This window comes from Thamnophis sirtalis, unplaced genomic scaffold (genome assembly GCF_051295495.1).
Source record: "Thamnophis sirtalis isolate CommonGarterSnake01/CBP01778 unplaced genomic scaffold, rThaSir2_p1.2 scaffold_4, whole genome shotgun sequence".
Lineage (NCBI taxonomy): Eukaryota > Metazoa > Chordata > Lepidosauria > Squamata > Natricidae > Thamnophis > Thamnophis sirtalis.
Window position 1 is genome coordinate 108,169,981 of NW_028261384.1, and position 15,457 is coordinate 108,185,437.

The 15,457-nt window shown below is 36.2% G+C and overlaps 1 protein-coding gene across 1 annotated transcript; it reads left to right on the forward strand.

The window, feature by feature from the left end:
• Nucleotides 1-4,115: 4,115 nt before the first annotated feature.
• LOC106540728 (olfactory receptor 6B1-like) lies at nucleotides 4,116-5,087 on the forward strand. Its single transcript, XM_014055958.2, has one exon. It carries the CDS (start codon nucleotides 4,116-4,118, stop codon nucleotides 5,085-5,087), a length of 972 nt encoding a protein of 323 aa, XP_013911433.2.
• Nucleotides 5,088-15,457: the final 10,370 nt, after the last annotated feature.

Sequence of the window (15,457 nt, forward strand, 5' to 3'; positions counted from 1 at the left end):
AGGTGTATAGGGAATATTCCCTCTCCCTTCCCCCTCCTACAGATGCGCATGCATTTAAATATTTTTGAGTAAGGTTTATTATCTGGGGATGTCTTATTTTGGGGAAAACAGGATATTTTTGTTATCATTATCATCATCATCATCCCAAATCAATCTTCTATGGCTATTAGATCAATAATTTTCAAGTTCTTAATTTATAAAGGAAATTAAGGAAATAATAATACATCTAATTATATATAGGAAAAATCCCTTGGACTGAAAGAGAAAGGCTTGCCCAAAGTTACCCAGATGCTTTCACAAATATGAAGCTTAATGGAGGTCATCTATTTCTCAACTTTTACTATCCAAACCCATTAAAAACAGGATGTATTGTTGATGATCTATTCCACTATGGATTAAAACTGACTTAAAAACACACTGATGTACATACTATACATACTATCGCGCTATACACACGCACACACGCACACACGCACGCACACATATGCTCAAAATTAAAGGGACTTGTTTGTTATTATTACGTTTTGTAAGTTTGATAAATTTTAAAATAACAAAGCTAGAAGTTATTAAATAACAATTTGGTGTTATAAAATGCAGTTTTTTGAGAAGTCCAAAATATACACATGGCTTAATCAATAATTTAATGGACACTTGGTGAACCTTGTATATGAGTGTGTATGGAAGCATTGCCTTCAAACCATTTATAAAACAAATTCAATTTGATTTGGCATTTTGGTTAAAAAGCTGACATTAAAGTCTTTTAAATTCTTAAATTTCTCTAAAACTGAGTTATTTGATTAAACAGTCTGAAACACTGAATTGATTCTATTTTTCTTTTGCAACTTAAATCTATTGTTCACATTAATAATTATTATTGATGAATAACATATGTATATGCATATGCATATGTGTATGTATATGTATATGTATGTGTGTATGTATGCATGCATCATGCATGCATGCATGCATGCATACGTACATACGTGTGTGTGTTTGTGTGTATAGCACGAATTGTCTTTAAAATGTGAGTTCCAGGTGTAGTTATAAAAGAAACAGACATTGTGATCTCCGGAACTTTAAAAATATATTTCTCACTTAGCTTTAGTTAGCAACTGCTAACATCTTCAGAGGGCAAAAGAATGCATGAACATGAACTGGCTGTCCGGCGCAAAGAACACGGCTCTCAGATCTGGACACATATGAAAGAACACAATCACATATTCAATTTCAAGAGGCAAAAGTTGTTGCTCATGATATAACAAAAGGGGGACATTTACTGAAAGAAGCCTGGTTTTCCGATAGCAACTCCATCAATAGGCACATCGACTAACTACCTGCTTACCAAGCATTGAGACACCAAGAAAGATCAAAACAACAAATGAAGCTGATTAATAAACCAGATGTGCCTGCAAGACATAAAAAGAGGGAAGAGGTGTGGGAGGAAGCCAGAGAGAATACTTTTAAGGCAACATCACACAGTTCAGCGTTGTTTCCTGAGAATGAGTAGCCTAAAATGTGGTCGATAAGGGAGGAAGGAATGCTCATTACAGTTCGGAGGTGATTCTGATGAAAAGTACCTTCCCAGGAGGTAACATGTGACTGAATTTTGGAGATGGTGACTTTTGATTAAGAGAAGGTTATCTATTCAACAAGCAGTTACTAGATTCATTTGCTGAATTTGCAAAATGGTAGCTCAAATACTTAGAAATGGGGTCAGAAAAACTAAAGATTAGAAAGAGATGAGATTAAAAAATAGAATAAGAATTATTCAGCAACATTTGTTTTCTTCCAGTTGTTTGGTCTATTCTCTTCAATTACTCAGAGATACCATGAAAAAAAGTTCAATCAGATTTTCAGCAAGTTCCTCGTGATTCATTGAATCCAGCATTAGAAATTTCAGCACATTCAAAGTAATTAGGCATCCCTTGACTATGTTTCTATCAGTGTCTAAGTTTCAACCATTTGTTCTTCATAATCGCTTGGTGGAAAAAAATCCCTTTTATTAGAGAAGGTTGAACCAAAGTAGGAGGAAGTAGTTCTGCTTTATGTTTGTGGCATGTTAGGTATAACTCATTTACTACTGCATTTTCCTGCACATAGTTCCTTTCGTATACATACAGTGGTGGGATTCAAATAATTTAACAACTGGTTCTCTGCCCTAATGACCAGTTGGGTAGGCATAGCTCATTGGTCATGATCTTGATGTGGGCGTGGCCAATTCAATGCTACTCAGGTTGATGGGAGCTTTGCCTTAGTTGTTACAATGTAATAAGGGTTAACCGGAGAGGCAGTTTCTGTAAGCAGGGCAATAAAGATTAGGCTAGAAACAACACCAGAATGTTTCCTTCCTGCCTTCCTTATAGGATTAGCCCTGTAAAATGAAAAACAAAAACAAAAACAAAATGAGATTTCTTCCAACAACCGGTTCTCTGAGCTGCTTAGAAAGTTAACAACCGGTTCTCCTGAATAGGTGCGAGTTGGCTGAACCCTACCATTGTATACATATGAATTGTTACATTAATCCCCATATTTTTAGATATTAGACTCAATTAAAACACTCACATCAGAAGAAAAACTGATTATAAAAGTAATGTGAGTCTCAAGTTTATATTTAGTATGGTCATTTTGTGCTGATATGTACTCACATGGTACATATCCAGGGATTTAGATCCATGATGACACAGTGGGTAGAATGTAGTATAGCAAGCTAATTCTGCTGTCAGCTAACTACCAGCTGTTTAGCAGTTTGAGTCTCACTGGCTCAAGCCTTCCATCCTTCCAAGATTGGTAAAATGAGGATCCAGAATGCTGGGGGCAATATGCTGACTCTAAACTGTTTAGAGGGGGCTGTAAAGCACTGTGAAGCAATATACAAGTCTAAATGCTATTGCTATTATATAAATATACTATTACATTTAAAATCCATTATAACAATCTCTTCCACTCTCAATGACTTCTTTCCCCAAAGCTTATTTATTTTTTGTATTTGTATTTATTTTTATAGATACTTTCATGTTTATTTTAAGAAGGAAGTTATTTATTTCACATTTCTTCTGTATTCTCTATTGGGAAAAAAAGTACTCTGAACACGTAACATAATTCCCTGTGGAAGATGTGTCCAGAGATATTAGATCTTCTGAGAAGAAAGGTAAATAAGCAACAGATATAAGCTTGAAAATTACTAGGTTTATCCATGCCATATTATATTTCTTTAAGGGTCATGTGCATTGCAGAGGAAATTCAAATGAATAACAATACATCCGGTATATCTGATAAATTGAGATGAGAAGTCAAAGCAACAATGAATGACCTCAGTTTGAACATACAAAGGTCTCTGTCTCTGTCTGCCTGCCTGCTTGTCTGTCTCTGTCTCTGTCTCTGTCTCTGTCTCTCTGTCTCTCTCTCTGTCTGTCTGTCTGTCTCTCTCTCTCTCTCTCTGTGTGTGTGTGTGTGTGTGTGTGTGTGTGTGAAAGAGGGAGGGAACGGGGAGAGAGATATTTTACAAAATTAGCATATTTAGATTTATTCTAATTTCAGGACATTCTGCTTTCTTAATAATAGCTCAAATACATATATTCTTTCTCTATATAAATTCTCAGTCATTCAGGTCATGGTTGTTCCAAAGGTGCTTTTTTCAAGAGGCAACTTCTATATTCTTCTTCATTTAAGCAACCTACTTATGCATCCTTACATGGTTTTTTCACACATTTGGGGGACTTTTTAAAATAGATTTGGGCAGTGTATTAACCCTACTATGTAAAAAGAATTGTGCTAATAGTATTTAGGAGTATCCCCTTTCAATTCTAAATTTTAAAGTAATGTAAGATAAAATTAAGTTACCCGGGCAATTTTAATGAGAAAAGAAACAAAAGTAATCATAACTAAATTCCCTTTATTTAAATATGTGCCTCAGCATTATTGTCAATTATTTTAGCATAAAATGTCTAAGATTGCCCATAAAGTTGGTGATCATCTTTCATGAGTACATGAGGGAGAGAAAAAAACTCTGCCAAGCAAGACACCTGATTATTGCAGTCAACACTTTAAATCAGAACTTTTATTTTACACTGCAATATTGTTTTTACAGAATACATAACCATTTGATGAAACACTCCATGGCTAAAGAGGAGAAGGATAATCAAACAATGGTTGCAGAATTTATTCTCCTAGGATTCAGAACTCTTCCTCATTTGCAGATCATCTTTTTTGTTATATGTTTAATAATATACATGATGACAATTACTGGAAACATTCTTATAGTTGTAGTAATAATAGTTAATCGTAGTCTTCACAAACCCATGTATTTCTTCCTGGGAAACTTGTCTGTTCTGGAAACCTGCTATATTTCAACAATTCTCCCTAGGATTTTGACTAGTTTTGTAACTGACTATCATATAATTTCTTTTAATGGGTGTTTCCTCCAATTTTATTTCTTTGCTTTTCTGGCTGGAGCTGAGAGTTACCTCTTATCTGTAATGTCTTATGATCGATATATAGCTATATGTAAAGCCCTGCATTATATAACTATAATGAAAAACAGGTCTTGTATTCAATTATCCCTTGGTTCTTGGATGATTGGCCTTATGGCTGCTGCAGTCACCACCTTCTTCACTTCTCAGTTAACTTTCTGTGGCGCCAACACAATTGATCATTTCTTTTGTGATTATGCACCATTGTTAATGCTTTCATGTAGTCCCACTGAGGAGACTGAAATGGCAATGTTAGTCTTGGGTTCGGCATGCACATTACCACCTTTGTTGCTGACTATGACCTCTTATATCTTTATTATCAGAACCATTTTAGGAATACCTTCAACCATTGGCAGAAGCAAAGCATTTTCCACTTGCTCCTCTCATCTTATTGTGGTGACAATTTTCTATGGAACTCTCATAATTGTGTATTTATTACCCAAGGAAAGCAAACTCAGGAATCTGAACAAAGTATTCTCGGTTTTCTACACAATCCTGACTCCCATGATCAATCCCTTTATTTATACTCTGAGGAATGAAGAATTTAAAAAGGCTATTGGGAAAACTATTGGCAAACTTGCATTATTGAGAATATCATTTGGTATACAATTCAAATAAAATATCCCGAGATAGTAGCAGGGATTGTGATATTTGAAATGTAAATAGAAATTCCATTTCTCTGCTTCATTGATGATGATGATGATGATGATGATATGATCACAGAAACAACAATTGCCTATCCAGGGCCTTGGAAAGAGATGAACAAAAATGCTAACTCCTGTCTAAATATCTGGCTGACTGTCCAATAATACACAACAACATTAATTTATCTTCCAGGTTAAAATGCATATATAGAGTATAGAAAGTGTGAGAATGTGAAGCATTAAGACTTTTTCTAGAAAAAGGCATGCAGATTTTTATCTGTTCTTTCACTGAGGAACTTCCATTAATACCAAATTTATTGCCATTCTATCTGCAAACTGAATTGGTAACTAGCAGTGATCTGTCACAAAATGTTCCTTTACTTTCCTCTCCAAAAGGCAAAATTAGAGCTACCATGACCTCCTTCTTGGCATTTTCTATGTGGTTTTGGAAATACTTTATCTCTGAATCCCATGGCATGTTCAGATTAGTCCTTGTTTAAGTGGAGATGAAAGCTGCAAATAATTTGATCTGGGGAAGATAAATAGGACTCCTTTAAAAAAAGAAAAATACTGCATTGTAAAATTCATAGGAATTTTATTATTTTCTAACCCAAATAAAATTTAGGGCAAAGAACTGGATTGAATGAAATAAAAGTTTTGGAAAATGCACGTTTGAAAAAAAAAGAAAGCTAGCAAGAAGAATTTAGATTAAATGATATTGCATAAAAATGTATAAATTTTATTAAAATATCCACTTATGTGAGAGAATAGAAAAGATTATCCCATGCGTCTTATTCTTTTCCAAATATGAAATCTTTTTTCTACCCATAGTAGAAGATGGATATGTAATAATAGGATACATAATAAGTACAGTGGTGGGTTTCAAATTTTTTACTATCGGTTCTGCGGATGTGGCTTATTTGGTGTGAGTGGCTTGGCAGCCATGTGACTGAGTGGGAGTGGCTTGGCAGCCATGTGACTGTGTGGGTGTGGCCAATTTAGCATCCATTTTGCCAATTTAGCAGTCCATTAAACAATACACAGTAGCTCTCTTTTCTATTCTTTTTAATACTGCCTAAAATTATTGCTCTAGGGTTTTGGGTTTTTTTACTAGGGGGGGGGGAGGTTGGCAATGCCTGTGGATTTCTGGAAATTTCTCATCTGCATTAGAGGCACTAAAATAACCAAGATGATAAAGATCTCCTGCTGGAGCAAGGGGTTGGACTAGATAACCTCTCAGATCCCTTCCAGCCATGGATTGCTGTGCTGTTACAAAGCATCCTCTGAAGCTGTGTCTATTGACAGGTTTGTGGTCCTTCCTCTCCTTTCTCTCTCCTTCCCTCCCTCCCTCTATCCATCCATCCATCCATCCATATTTCATTCACTTTCCCTTCCCTTTTCTCCCTTCCCTCCTTCCCCCATTTCCCTCTCGCTCCTCCCTTCCTTCCTTCCTTCCTTCCTTCCTTCCTTCCTTCCTTCCTTCCTTCCTTCCTTCCTTCCTTCCTTCCTTCCTTCCTTCCTTCCTTCCTTCCTTCCTTCCTTCCACCATCCTGTGAAGAACCCCAGGTGGTTTTGGGTAGGAGGAAGAAAAGCCAGACATTTTGAAATTGACAACTGTCATTGATCATCTGTCATTCTTAGAGCTTCATTATTGATTAGTTTAGCTTGATCTTAAGGATAGCAGCTAGCAGAGGTTTTCCAACTTGGAAACTTTAAGACTTGTAGACTTCAACTCCCATAACTCTCCAGGCAGCAGAGCTGAATTCTGGAAGTTGAAGTCCACAAGTCCTAAAGTTCCCAAATTTGAAGACCTCTCATCTCCATCCACTTGGAGATCCCTAAACAGTGAGGATTTCTTTCTTTCTCTCTCTCTCTCTCTTTCTTGACCCCCCCCCCCACTTTTGCTCCCAGGGGTTTGCAGGGAGGCTTGATAGCCCCTGCACACACTCTATTTTGGGCCTAGCAGGCCTGTCTGAAGTCTGCCAGGAGCCAAAATGGGTGGGGGAAGGGAAGGTTGAGAGCACAGTGGGGATGGGGGGAGTGCAAGCTCTGGGGGGACTAGCGAGATTTACCTGTAGGCAGGAGGATGAGGCAGCTCAGTTGAGGCGTAGGGCAGGCACCTTAGGCAGGGAAGCCACCTGGGATGTGAGGACTGGGTGGCATTTGCACTTAAAATGTTGTGCGCATGCGCACAACATTAAAAAAGGGAAAAAAGTACATTTTTTCAATGAAGATTGTTCTGTGCATGTGCAGAACAGAAAACCAAAATGGCACTGCAGAGAGTAGAACTGGTACGGTCACGTGTCCACTGGAGTTACTACCTATTTGGCCGAACTGGACTGAATAGGTAGGAACCCACCTCTTAATAAGTATCTGTATCACAGGTATATTATCACATCTCCCTCTACTCCCAAACATTTCAAATTAACATTTTTTTAATTGTATAACAAAGATTTCCTTCTTAATTTCATAGGAACATCAGCATGGAAAACCCGTTGCTTAAGGATTAGAAACACACAATTTATGGGATATATATTTTGCTTCTCATGAGCCATTTGCTGCCAGACATGCTATTCTATTATTTGGTTCAAGCTGATGTAAATCCAGCTCCCTGAAACATAGCACTGAATTTTTGTCTTCCAATCAATTAATGGAAAGCTCAAAAAGAACCATTAAAATGTATCATAAAAACAAATCTGGTTTGCCATTTGATAGATCATTTATTTATTGAATGTTACAGAGCTTATGATAGATCTTTTTCTTTTTGCTTATGCGGGAAAAAGTTGCCTTATTGTCATAATTCTTTCTGGCCTCTACTATTAAAATGGCTGAACATTATTTATACAAATTATATGCCATTTTAATAGTACAGGCTGGAAAGAATTATGACAATGAGGGATCTTTGCTTCACGACTCTTGTCTAATTTTGGAGACCATGAATATCTTTTGGGTTGAAAGTACTAATGTTCAATGTCAGATTGATTAGTGGGAAAACATTTGGCAAGATAATGCAAAATTACATCAATTGACCTCTGGATATGAGCTAATGCCTACAGATAGTTGACACATTGGGTTGTCCTTGTTCCATTTTTTTCAAAGAAGGTGGGGATGATGAAACAAATTATGACAATGAGGGATCTTTGCTTCACGACTCTGTCTAATTTTGGAGATCATGAATAATGTAACTGAAAAATTCAAAATAGGTTTGCATACACCAGAAAAATAGAAAAGATATTGCATTTATTTATCATCATTTTGTCTATACTATTGTTTGATAGGGTTAACAAATTACAAAAGAACTAATAAATTCTGCTACATTAGAATACATCAATTTGAGACATAGCTTTTCATTTTGTGTTAATTTTTATTATATTTATATGTTTTCATTGAATTATATTTGATTTCATGTTGAGTGTGTATTTTGTTATTTTATCACTGTTACCTACCTTGAGTACAGTTAAAATTAGGGAAGGTGAACAGGTGACATATTCACAAATGTAACCACACTACCTATACTTGACTATTGTTTTCCATAATGCAAAATGGCAAGACTGCTTTCTATACAATTTTGGACTATGAACAAATTTAAAATGTTGAGACCATTAGACAGATACTTATATGATGTTTGGCACAGTAGATATATTCATTAGAAATAAGGAAGGAAACATGAATTCTATTGAAGCTAGCACTTGGTTTTGCAGGGATCCAAGCTTTCCATTCATTTTCTTTAATTAAATAATATGAAAAAAATAACAAAATTGAAAAAAAATTATTTAAAAATAAATAATTAAAAAGTTGACAGATAATTAGATATGTGTAGGAATTCATGAGCACTAAGGAACATATTGACACTCTTGAAATACCCCTGGGCCAGATCCAGCCCTGCAGGGTGCTTAGTTCTGGGACATGGGCCACCCTGGAAACAGTGAAGGACTGCCCCATGGTGCCTCTGCCAGCAGAAACAGAGCCCGGGGGTCCACATGTGGGTCCATGGGTTTCATTTTTTCTGGCAAAGGGATGAAGGAGGCTGTCATAGTTGAAAACAGGGCCCAGGGGGACTGAGGAGCCCCCCTGGGTTGTTTTCACTGGCAGAGGGCTAGCAAAATAAACTAAAAGCAAAACAAAACAAAAGGAGAAATGTTTCCCCTTTCAAATTTGAGCATCCAAGAAGGGACAGGGAAGGAGAAAGGAAAAGAGGGAAAATAAAGAAAAGAAAGGAAAGATGGGAAGAAATCAAGGAAGGAAAAATGGGAAGGAAGAAGAAAGGAGAATGAAGATGGAAGAAAAAAAATAAGAGAAGGAAGGAATGAAGGAAGGAGATTATAATGAGAGTGAGGGAAGGTCTGGGGGAAGTTCTGCCTTAGCACTTCGCCACCATGGGCGCCTCCAACATGTGTGATGTCAAGCTGGTCACACCCACCCCGGAGAAGCCCACCTTGGCTGCCCATGGTCAACACAACCTTCAATGAAATTGAGTATGACATGTCTGACCAGAGGAAGACAGCATATACAAATAATTGTCATTTAAATTAAACATTTTTTTTTTAAAAAAATCAGTAATTCATTTTTCTTTCACTATGGACAATGTAAGAAATAGGTTATTCTTTCTTCTTCCTTCTTGTATCATTGCTTTACTTTTGTTTTCTTATAATTTTTAGTTCACTTAATTGAGCTTTTGGTACCTCTAAGATGCTGCCTGTCAGTTGTGTGGATTTGTCCAACTAAGACACACTTACTTGATTGTTGAGCTGAAATTTCAGAAGGTTTTGTTGGAGAAATTCTATACCTTGCGGAGAAAAAGAGTGAGTTAGGGATTTTCTCCGCATAGCTGACATTAGAAAGGGAATTCCATACTGCATGGATTCCAGAAATACAAGAGCTAAGCTCTCTGGACTTTTATTTTCATGTATTTAGGCACTGTTGAATTTCATAGATCAACCACCAACCAACTAGTTTAAAGGGGGGAGGGGGGTTTAAGGCTGTCTGGAAACCAGGCTTACTATCTCTTTAACAGTCAAATCAGTGCAATTCAAGTTACAGGAAGAAGGGAAGATGTTATAGTAGATGAACCAAACCAACTGGGAGCCAGCATATTGCTACTTCTAACTATGTCACCTCGATTCTCTTTCATGCAACTTGTAGAGTTTTACAATGAAAGAGTTTGAACTAGGATGAGAAGGAAAACACTATCTTGAGGATACATCAACTGAAACCATATTGACTTATTTGTAGTGATAGTGTACTATTTTCCAAAGCACCAGAAGGCAAGACAAAAATCAATGGTTGGAAACAAATCAAGGAGAGAAGCAACCTAGAACTAAGAAGAACTTTTACAATAGTGAGGACAATTAATTAGTGGAATAGCTTGTCTTCAGAAGTTGTGGGTGCTCCATCACTGAAGGCTTTTAAGAAGAGATTGGACAGCCACTTATCTGAAATAGTATATGGTCTCCTGTTTTGTTGGGGGTTGAACTGGAAGACCTCCCAGATCCCTTCCAATTCTGTTATTCTGTTAAAGAGCAGGAAAGCCAGTGCTTTCTATACATCAGTACATCATACCAACTTTTGTCAAAGCAAAAACCCTCAGAGATTTTCAAGGATTTAGGTTTAGAATTATTTCCTTTGTTTCAAAAAGCCAAAGAAATAGAAAATATTTTGTCCTGAACAAAAGTTTTGAAAATAAATATAGATGCAGACTCTCATTTTATTAATATTCCTTCCTACTCCAAGGATGTTAATCTTTTTTTTAACTACAAGTTTTCAATGTGATTATCAAAATACTAGAAAAAGTAAGTCAACTGCACATTTTTTCTCTCTTAAAATTTCCATTTAGAAATATTGCAAGATTATCATCCTCTCTGTTTTCTAAGAAAAGCAAACAATCCAGGAACAGATTATGTATTTAAACAAAATCTTGCTCCCATTTTTTATAGAAATTTTATTCATTTGTAGTCTTTAGATTTCTCTTCCTTTTTTGGTATTTGGGGAACCAATGCATCCCTCCATCAATCTCCTCCTCGTATGTAGATTGCCAAAAATCTTTTTTTTTTTTAGATGTTAGGAAATTTATTTTAGAAAAGAAAATATAATAGAAGATGGTACGAATGTGGTTTACAATATAAAATTCACCTGCCTAGCTTTTTTTGAATTTACAATATATATGAAAAATAAACAACTAACATTCTAAAATTCTGCCTTCCTCTAAAACAGTGATGGCTAACCTTTTTGTCCTTGCCTGCCGAAAGTGCATGTGCACACAATAGTGCATGTGCTCACACACAATACAATGTGTGTGCAACCTGCTATGTGCCCCCTGTGCATGTGCACACAACCCCCTATGCTTCCCCCATGTATGCACATGCGATCCCCCCGTGTCCCGTTTTGGGCCTAGCAGGCCTCCCTGAAACTTCCTGGGACCAAAAATCAAGGTGCATGCCTATGCTGTTATGGGTGTTATGTCCCCCTGGTATGCAGCTTTATTGTTCTCTAGCATTCATCTCCATTGTTCAGTGATGCATTTCCTGCATCTCTAGGATTTACCTTTATCTGCTCCTCTAAGGCACTTTCTGTTCCTGTTGGGAGTATATAGTTCTATTCTTGAAGAGGAGGCATGCGCGCATGCGCAGTGGAGTTCAGCTGGGGTGCCAGCTCACATGCCAGCAGAGAGGCCTCCATATGTCACCTGAGGCATGCATGCCATAGGTTCACCATCATGGATCTAAAAGTTTCAATGATAAAATTAAAATTATTTTAATTACATTTTAAATGCTATGTGTAAAATTATTGTTTTAATTAAATTTTAAATTAAAATTTCAGTCTCAGTAACAGCAATAGCTTTATAAAGACTAATTGACTTTGGGTGTTTGGATCTGTGAAGAATTTCATCTTTAGTCTTGGTTGTTGTGGCACTGTCTCAAACCTTCATTCCTGAGGGAATTAATTTTGGGGAACTTCTGGCTGGTTCAGTACTGCCACTGCAAGTCAGCCAGAATCAGTTGATCCTTTCAATGTTTCAAAGGAACATTCCTCTATCAGGAAACATTTTCAATTACCCTGATCATTTCCTTTCATTTATCAAAATTTAAAACTGTCCATCTCCCCTGGACAATGTAAAGTATTAAAATATTTTAATATTTTAACCATATTGCTCATCCAATTCTTTTTGGAGAATCTAAACAAAAAACAGAAAATGGCAATATATTGATGAAGATTTTTAGTCATCTAGGTAGAGTTGTTTGGAAGTTGTCTGGAAGGCAAATGGATCTTTTTTTCTTTGAAATATTTTGTTGCTTATCCGAGTAGCTTTTTAGAGAAAAATTTGCAAATCGAACAAAATATATATTTTTTTCTTTCACTTCTTGTTAATCACTGAAATTTTTATACAAGCAATTTATATAAGTTAAATGAATAACATTGCTTCAATTAAACAGAGGAAAGAACTAGAAAAACAAAGCATAGTTTTTTTAAAGTGGAGTTTGCATAGGTATAGAATAGGCCAGAGTTGGGTTGCTGCCAGTATAGCCTGGATCAGCCGAAGCAATAGTAGTGGCAATGGGAGGCTCTGCCCACCCACCCAGAAGCTTCCATGCATGCTCAGAAGCATCGTACCCACACCCGCACAGGAGCGCACCCAAACCAGTAGCAAATAAATTGGCAACCTACCTCTAGAATAGGCAGTATCTGGTTCAACAGTAATAACTATGAAAATATCTAAGCATTCTAGTTTACAACCACTTAAATATAAGTTGCAACAAAGATGATAAATGATCTAGAATTAAATTGTTTGATGAATAGATGAGTGAGCTAAGTATGTCTAGCCTATAAAAGAGAAGGATTGGGGGAAGGGACAAAACTGTCTTCCGGTACAGAAAAGGAGATTGACTTATTCATGAAAGTATCAGAGCACAGGAAAAGAGGTAATGGGTGGAAGTTTGTTAAAGAGAAATCCTACCTAAAAGTAAGGAGAAATTTTCTGACAATAAGAATTATTAATCAATGGAATAGCTTGCCTCCAGAATTATGGTGCTCCATCCTTGGAAGTTTTCAAGATATAGATTGGACAACCATTTTATGGAATGGTATAAGACTTCCACCTTGAGCTGGGAGTTGGCCTAGAAAAACTCCAAGGTTCTTTCTAGCCCTATGATTTTATGTTCTAATATTCCCTAAAGGAACATCTTAAATTGAAAGTTACTCTATATCATTTGTATGTGTTTAATTTGGAATTCCTGAGAGCATAAATGTTCAGAATGACTTTTCCTGAATTAATTGCAGAATTATATTCAGAGAATTCAGGCTCAAATATTATTACAGGTTCATTTTCCATTCTGTAATCACATACAAATTGTCGAGGAAATGGAAAAGTACTGTAGGCTCTATGTAATCTGCTTTTCCTAATATGCTGAAGAACAGGTCAAAGCACCATTGGGAAAGAATGTTTGATGGTACAAAGATTTGTGTGAATAGAAAGATAAGGAGAGAGAAAGTATCCTACAGATGTTACAAAAGTATCAGGGGCTTGACCTCTCTCTGGACCTATTTACAAATCTTCAGTTTATTTTACAACAGAGTAAATAGACTTTTGGTATTTTTCTTTCAAACATCTAAAGCCTTTTTGAAACTGGTGAAACTTTGAAACAGATTACATTCATGTTAGTGTAGAGTAGAGCTTCTATACATTTGTTTCCTGCTAATCATATTTCCAACTGAAAATACCACTGGAAAGAGCATTTGAAAATCCTCTTTCTGATATTCTTATAAGCCAAGAATAGACTGGTGTTAGGAAGTTTGATAGACTTCTCCTGATTAAGCATCTCTGGAAGTTAATTTTGTGAACCAGGAATAGATGTGGCCTGGCTGAAGAAAATACACACACACACACACACACACACACACACACACACACACACAGTACAAAGCTAGATCTGATGGTGGGAGAGAACACTGAGTCCCTACATATCCTTTCTGAGTTTTACATATACTTCTGGAATCTTGGCAGTCTTGATTTTAGAGGGTTTTCTTTTCTTTTTCCTCTCTCCTCTCCTCTTCTCTCCTCTCCTCTCCTCTTTTCTTTCTGTCTCATGTCTAAATGGCTTCTTCAGTTAATTTTGCATATTGTGATAATATACAGGTAGTCCTCAGTTCATTGAACAAAAGTTTATTTAGTGACAATTCAAATTTACAACAGAAATGAAAAAAGTCACTTATGACTGTTTTTCATAATTACAATATTTGCAGAATCCCTGTGATCATGTGATCAAATTTGGGACTTATGGCACACTTATGGCTCTTGCTGTGTCCCAAGGCCATGCAATCACCTTTTGTGAACTTCTGACAAGCAAAATCAATAGGGAAGCCATATTCACTGAACAGCCAGAATACTAACTTATCAACTGCAGTGATTAATTTAACAACTGTGGCAAGAAAGGTAAAAAATGGGGCAAAATTCACTTAACAAATGTCTGAATTAACAACATAAACTTTGGGTTCAATTGTGGTTGTAAGTCGAGGACTATCTGTATTAGCGTAAGTGAACAGGCAGAGAAGTTGCTGAGACAAGTTATAATTGAACAAAAATTCTGTGTTGGAAATAAACATATGTTATTCACAATATTCCAGGAAGTACAATCCAAGAAAAAAATATGTACTAACATTTTTAACATTTGAAATGATAAAGAGAAACATATTACAGTGCTTCATTGCAATAAATAAATAAATGAATAAATATAAAATACTTCTCAATTGCTCCAGTGCATAGAACATAAACAAACAAACAAGCAAACAAACTGAAAATATAACAAATGCTAAATTCATATTAGAGGATAGCTAAATGCTTATACATATAGATGTATGAATAGGAATTGTTGTTTTGTTTGTTTTTGTTTCTGGTTTTATTATGCTAAACTATTTATCCAATTTGCAATCTGAATTGGCAAATGACAAACAGTTGGGGAAAAAGTGTTCTTAACCTTATTTTCTTTTGTAAAAGGCAATTAAAATTGGAGAAAGCTTCCACATCAGAAAACATACAAGATTCTTAAAGAGCTCTTTTTTCAACCCCTAGTTGAGACTACAATTACCTTGCATAGTTTTCTATTTGGTACTGAGAAATATCTACTCCTGTATTCCACTACATATTTAGATCAATCATTGGGTGCAAATAGAAATCACAAATACTATGATCCAGGTATGCTTAAGAAAAACCAGCAGGTGGCAAGAGACAAGACCTTTCAATTATCAAGAATTGCAGCCCTCAAGAGCTCCTCTTTTTCATAGGTGCCTGATCATCCAAATGTCATCTTGGATTCTTCCTGGTGTGCCCTTCAAAAACCAGGGAGTGGAGCC